Source organism: Notolepis coatsorum (assembly GCF_963971535.1).
Source record: "Notolepis coatsorum genome assembly, chromosome: 16".
NCBI classification, from domain to species: Eukaryota; Metazoa; Chordata; class Actinopteri; order Aulopiformes; family Paralepididae; genus Notolepis; species Notolepis coatsorum.
The window spans coordinates 74,149,274-74,156,509 of NC_140180.1; the positions used below are offsets into that span (position 1 = coordinate 74,149,274).

The 7,236-nt window shown below is 52.0% G+C and overlaps 1 protein-coding gene across 1 annotated transcript in view; it reads left to right on the forward strand.

Annotated features, from left to right (window-relative positions):
- Nucleotides 1-7,236, forward strand: part of LOC311243219 (moesin-like) — a 92,880-nt gene that overhangs the window by 13,331 nt on the left and 72,313 nt on the right. The window contains exons 6-8 of the mRNA XM_084332356.1: nucleotides 6,342-6,425; nucleotides 6,854-7,000; nucleotides 7,078-7,174. Coding sequence (XP_084188482.1) covers nucleotides 6,342-6,425; nucleotides 6,854-7,000; nucleotides 7,078-7,174 — 328 coding nt within the window. The remainder of the gene's footprint in view (nucleotides 1-6,341; nucleotides 6,426-6,853; nucleotides 7,001-7,077; nucleotides 7,175-7,236) is intronic.

Here is a 7,236-nt window from a genome sequence, read left to right on the forward strand (position 1 = left end):
TCCGCAAGGAGTACCCCGAGGGAAGGCTCCCCTATACAACCGCCTTCTCCCAGCGAGGCAGAGAGGACCCTACAGCAGGCCTTCCTCATCAGCCTGAACGCCGCTGCTGAACGCGACCGACTGCAGATCCAGCAGCGGAGCGAAGAAGAGCATATACGTCTAGAAATAAGACGCATTCAGAGGGAAGAGAATGTGGCCCGAGACCGAGCAGACAGCCAGCGAGCAGCTGCTGGTGCTCTACGGGACGCAGAGCGCGACAGACAGCAAGCGCAACTAATAGAACAGCTGATCAGACGGACAACACCCTCTCCCTCCGCCAGAGGCTCCAGGAACTCGTCTAGACACACCTCCAGGGCGGCATCCCCTAGCCGAGTAAACAACCCTGAACTTGACCAACAGACGAGGTCTATACCCCCCACAGACCACCTCCCCCCACCGGTCCAAGCGAGACCTAGCAACCGGGAAGGAGCAGCATATCCTGTGGAGAGGCTAAACCAGAGACTACAAGCACTGGATGACCTAACTGAAGACGAAGAGGAAGAGGAGGAGAACCACGCCCGACGACAGCACAGTACTCTACCGGACCAGGAGGTCCGGTACAGCCCAGGCTATACTCCCGCGGAGCTGCGCTACAGACCCCCGACTCTATACACGGGTGAGCACGACGCACGACCCGCACCGAGGAACAGCACCTGGACAAGCGGGCCATGGTACACTGCCGGTACCAGCCCATACCAAGGAGCGGGAGGAGACTCGCCTAGGAGGCCTCTCCCCCAACGCTCGCCGATGTATCCACAGTCAGCGTCATACATTGGCACGCCTATGGTACCCGACTTCACCCAAGAGAACCGGGCCCAGTATACAGAACTCCGCATGTGTCTGGAGACCATGTTGGTGGATGTATTGGATGAACGCCACAAATACGCCATCCTACTGAAGCACTTAAAGGTACCCCGCGCACATAATATAGCGCTCGCCTACGCGACTTCCACCACCCCATACACAGCAGCGCTGGTAGCATTGGACCAGAGGTATGGGCGCATATGGGATTACGTGATCCAGGAGATCCGACACATCGACCGCTTACCCCCAGCAATAGACAATCGAGCACTGGACGACCTGTCCATCAGAGTGCAGTCCCTGGTAGGGATGTTGGGAGCGCAGAGAGAGAAGGGGAGGCATGAACTTTACGCCAACTCAAATGTGGAAAGGATCTTGGAGAAGCTGCCGCCCGCTCGACAGGAGCGTTTTAGGCGGCAGAGAGACCACGAGACCCGAATGGCCCCGAACCGAACCTCCTCGATCTAGCAGACTTCCTGGCGAGAGAAGTCAGCAGCCTACGGCTAGATACATTCGGACGGAGCACCCCTGGCTCCAGAGAAGGAACCAGACGACTAAATGATGGAAGAAGATCGGTGACTGTGATGCACCAATCGGAGTCAGTACCGAGCAGCAGGAGCCACAGTACCCCCTCCAGAACGGAGAAGTGGAAGATAGTGTGCCCCTACTGTGAGAAAGAACACTGGCTAGCGCAATGTGACTCCTTCCCCAAGCTGAACGCGGAGGAAGCAAGTCAATGGATAAAGTCCAACAAGCGCTGTTTTCGCTGTGCGCGCTCACACATGGCAGCCGAATGCCGCTTAAAGAAAAGGTGCACCAAGTGCGATGGAGCCCATCTGGACATACTTCACGACAGTAACAGACGGCGCCCTTCACCCGCACCATCCAGCAGCAAAGCGAGCGTCATGTACATCGATCCCGCCAGCAGCAGTGGAGCCCGAGTACTCCTAAAAGTAGTGCGTGTGACACTAAGCTACCAGAATAAAGTCCTGGACACTTACGCCGTCCTTGATGACGGGTCAGAGAAGACCCTTCTGCTCGCCTCCGCTGCGGCCCAGCTAGGGCTGCGGGGAAGCGAAACCCAAATGACAATTCGGACAATAAGACGAGATTTGAAGACGATAAAGGGCGAGAATGTCTCATTTTCTATCGCAGCAAGCGGCCAGCCTGAGCGACGGTACCAGATTACAGACGCTTTCACCAGCCAAGAAATAGGACTGTCGCGGTACACATACCCCGTCGCCAAGCTGATGGAGAAATATGCACATCTGCGCAAGTTACCGATCCCGCTCATAGACAATGCTATGCCGACCCTGTTGATAGGCTCCGACCATGCAGACCTCATTGTCCCGATAGACCGGGTTCATACCGGACCCCGAGGCTGTCCTGCAGCAGTCGAGACCCGTTTGGGATGGACTCTCCAAGGCCCGCTCGCCAAATCTCTCAACCGAAGTACAGCCACTAGATGTCTCCACTCCCGAGTCACGGAGGGAGAAACCGCACTCCTGCAACACGTAGAGCGGTTATGGACCTTGGAACAAATGCCCTTTAAGAACGGAAAGAAAGACATTCGCTCTAAAGATGACATTTACGCCATTCACCTCCTCGAGACAGGGACCAAGAGAGTCCCGGTCAACGGCGTGTTGAGATACGCCACGCCACTCCTGCGGCGAGAAGGAATGCCTACTTTCCACGCCAAGACAGACGCCACAGAACGGTACCTGCTGAACACGGAGCGGCGCTTAGCCAAGAACCCCGCCCAAGAGAGTGTATACCGCGCTGAGATTGAGAAGCTCATCACAGCGGGACACGTCACAAAGATGGACATTAAAGAGGCTGACCAGACCACTGAATCGTGGTACGTGCCTCACCACAAGGTCCATCACAACGGTAAAGACCGCATAGTATTTAACTGCAGCTACCAGATCGGATCCCAAAATCTGAATAAAGAGTTACTGCCCGGTCCCACACTCGGCCCCTCCCTACTCGGCGTTCTACTCCGCTTCCGCCAGGAAAAGGTGGCCATCAGCGGGGACATTAAAGGAATGTTCCTGCAGGTGAGATTAGTAGAGGAGGACAAGCCCCTGTTACGGTTCCTATGGAGAGAGAAGCCAGGAGATGAGCACCCAGCCATCTACCAATGGGAAGTCCTCCCCTTCGGAACGACGTGCAGCCCCTGCTGTGCTACATTTGCACTACAGAAACATGTAGCAGAGGACCCAGCAGCGGACGAAGAGGTCCGACACAGCGTAAAGAACAGCTTCTACGTAGACAACTGTCTACAAAGCCTTTCAACCCAGGAAGAAGCCGAGGCTCTCCTGATTAAACTCCGCGCCTCATTGATCAAAGGCGGCTTTGATCTCAGGCAGTGGGCCAGCAGCGATCCGCAAGTACTGCGCAGCCTCTCCTCCGAGGACAAGGCAGCCAGCAGCGAGACCTGGATGGCTACAATCCCGGGAGAAGCCCAGGAGATGACCCTGGGATTGGTGTGGCGATTCAAAACAGATTCGCTTCACTACAGACACAAGCCCCTGACTACGGAGCAGGGAAGGCCGGCGGCGGCGCCGACCACCAGACGGAGTGTGTACACAACACTCGCCCGACAATATGACCCGCTAGGATGTATTCTACCGTACACCACCAGGGCAAAAATGATTGTACGAGCATTGTGGGACAAGGACCAGGGTTGGGACGACCCCATTCCCGCACATCTTGCATCCACCTGGAGAGAGTGGGAGATGGAGCTCCACTCACTCCCAGGCGTTAATATGCGCCGAAGCTACTTCCCACCCACGGTGAGGCCAGAGACATGTAAAATGGACTTACACGTCTTCAGTGACGCCTCAGAGGTCGCATACGGATCAGTAGCCTACTTGCGGGCCCAAGAAAGGGGGGGAGAGATCTACACAGCATTTGTCCTCGCCCGCTCGAGAATAGCCCCACGCAAGCAACAATCTATCCCACGCCTAGAGCTCTGCGCAGCCCTAGCCGGAGCGCACCTAGCCACGCTCATCCAACGTGAGCTCACCATACCGGTGTCTAGAACAATCCTGTGGTCAGATTCCACGACAGTACTCGCCTGGATCAAATCGGACTCATGCAAGTACAAAGTCTTCGTGGGAGTCAGAATCACCGAGATTCAAGACTTAACCGAAGAGTTAACCGGAGAAACAGAGTGGCGCTACGTTGATACAAAACAGAACCCAGCTGACGTCATCACCCGGGGAATGCCCCTAGATGACCTCACCCGTCGCAATGTCTACAGTGACGGCCCCGCATTCCTAAGACTCCCGGAAGGACAGTGGCCCACGCCTATCCCGAGGAAAGCCAGTCAGGAGGAGGCTGAGAATAAGAAGCCTGTGTTCTGTGGATTGAGCACTGTTATCTCCGCAGACCCCAACACACTCCTGATGGGGCGGCTAGATCCTGCATTACCCCAGACAATGTACCGGCCTGAAGAAGCGAACGGCCGACGAATGTGGAGGTACAGCCAAGTATTAGCCGACAAGTTTTGGAGCAGTTTCCTACTGCACTACCTACCGTCTCTACAGACCCGCCAGAAGTGGGTAAAGGAGAGAGACAATTTGACAGAAGGAACAGTCGTCATGATTATTGATCAATCACTGCCCAGAGCTATGTGGCCGGCCGGCCGCGTAAGCAAAGTGATCACCGGTGCCGACGGCAAGGTCCGAGCAGCTGAAGTGCTTGTCCAGGGTCGCACTTACACCCGTCCCGTGGCGAGGCTCATAGAACTGCCCCGACTCCCAGACACAATCGATGATGACCATGACCCTATAACCCTATGACTTTGTGAAGTTGACTGACCCCTACAGCAAACCCTTATGTGTAAATAGACAACGCGATTAATCTGTCTCTGTTTAACTGATTAGGTCTGGGACCAATCAGGGGGTGGCTGTTGTGAAGGGCCAGATTAAACCGAATATATATTTATTTATATATATATATTTAATTGTATTTGTATATTCTCTAATATTCCCTGATATCCCTTGTATATTCCTTGTACAATATGCATTGAATATCCATTCTAGCCTACTGAACATCCCATAATAGTCTCCATTCTACTATTGGTCGAGACCTTGGTGCCAGGCTGCCATACCCCCAGACCCAGTTCAAACGTACCGCTCAACATGTACGAACAAGTCCTAGTTCCGCGTAGGAATCTGGCTACCGCACCACTAATGGGACTATTTGTTCATAGTGCGTATATATACTGCGCTACTAAAGTAGGACTTTCTTTTCAGTCCAGTTTCTTACCCTCCAATAGAGTCACAGACGTAAAGCCTCCCCGCGACGCCACGTGTGGGAGTAAGGCCAAGTTCGCCTACCATCGGTATTGAGACATCGTGTATATTAATATTTGAATAGTCATATTTGGCACTATATCGTCGAGTTGGACGTAGTCTATTAAGCTAATAATAGTCTGTTAATATATAGTGCTTCGTGCGGTGAGAATACTACCGTAGTCAGTACCCCATCGTTTCGGGCAGAGAACTGGCTGCTTATCCAGGGTGGTTGACCCCACGTGAAGCTGCACCCGAGGAGCCCCAGAGCCGACGAGCGAGTGGACCTGTATACCGGATTATTCTACCGACGACAGCCCGCCTTCCCAGGCACGGATTATGCTTTGTATACGTTGATTATTCCATGGATAAAGACCCCCGACACTGCCGTGTGTTGGAACCCCCCCCCCTGGAGAGGACGCAAGGTGAGGAGACGCTCTGCAAGACGAGGTCGCTTCACGTCTCTCCTCCGTGGACCGGAGGACGCCGGCCCACAAAGAGTCCATCTGCTTTCATCTGTGGTCCAAGGATCGCCGGCGCATTGAACGGCACTACAGTGGGTTCACCTGGGATACCCTTGGCCGGATGAGGCAGCCGGATTCTACCCCCCCCCCCTTCCTACTCCTGTCGGCTTACAAGCGACCGGATTAACCCCCCCCTAGTGTGTCCAGTCTATAATCATTAAGGTATCATTGCTGTTATTCCTTAAACTATTCCAGGTCGTATATGTACCACCTGCGCCTTCAGAGATTGGACATTCTCTATTGATATACCGACGAATACTCTTGCCATAAAAGTGCATACTAATTTCCATTCATAAATGTGATTGATTTGATTAAGTGCTTGCTCTACACACCATCGCTGTGTAGAAATAAAGACCTATTTCTAATTCGTACATTTGTGTTGGATCCGTTTCATCTACGTGACAGTGTTCATCATAATATATTTATGCCGAGTACTGGGTGGCCGAATATTAAGTACAAAGGTAGTGGTAGTAAGTATCATATCTAGTAATACAGTCAGGGAATTGTACCCCTCAGTTACACTGACCCTGGTCTTGATTGTGACTGTGAGAAAAGTCCACCTGTGTGTGAAATGATTTGCATCATGATAAATGTAAACAGAAGTCAATCTCATTCCCATTTTCTGTTTCTGCCTCAATCCTGACACCGTCTTGCCCGTGTCCCGTGTTGAAACCAGGGTTCTGGAGCAGCACAAGCTGAATAAAGAGCAGTGGGAGGAGCGGATCCAGGTGTGGCACCAAGAACACAAGGGAGTCCTGAGGTATGCTGAAGAGAGTTCTACGGCACACATTATTCCCACACGTCTGGCGTTTTGTTCGTGAGAGAAAAACACACACATGTCCTTGGTGCCTCCCTATAAATTAAGAACAAATAATTCTGCTCCAACGTTTGCTTACTGGACAACGCTTTAGCATGGATAGTCTGATCTCACACCTACCCTGTTTTATTTTTCTCACTTGTTGTTATATTTGTCATATTTGTATTGCTTTCTTTACGATGTTTTACTGTGTTTTATTATAGTATTTATTATAGTACAGCACTTTGGTGCAACTAAAACATACTTACTTCCTGTTTATCGTTTATCAAACATACCAAATCATTATGCTTGAAATGTTGGGAGCAGACAAGTGGGCGGGCTCTTTCTTCCTCAACTCCACATGTTCCAAACTAAAAAGCTAACCCCCACAGGGAGGATGCCATGGTGGAGTACCTGAAGATTGCTCAGGACCTGGAGATGTACGGGGTCAACTACTTCAGTATCAAGAACAAGAAAGGATCGGAGCTGTGGCTGGGAGTGGACGCACTGGGTCTCAACATCTACGAGAAGACAGACAAGTAGGACTATGTGCGACACAGTGGCGGTCTTTAAATACAGTCATTATAGATGTAAACACGCCCTCTTCTGCCAACAGGATGACTCCCAAGATTGGCTTCCCGTGGAGTGAGATCAGAAACATCTCCTTCAACGACAAGAAGTTTGTCATCAAGCCAATCGATAAGAAAGCTCCGGTACCTGAAAACCCTTTTTGATTGACTGGGCACATCAGCATGTGCAAGACATCCTTTTATTG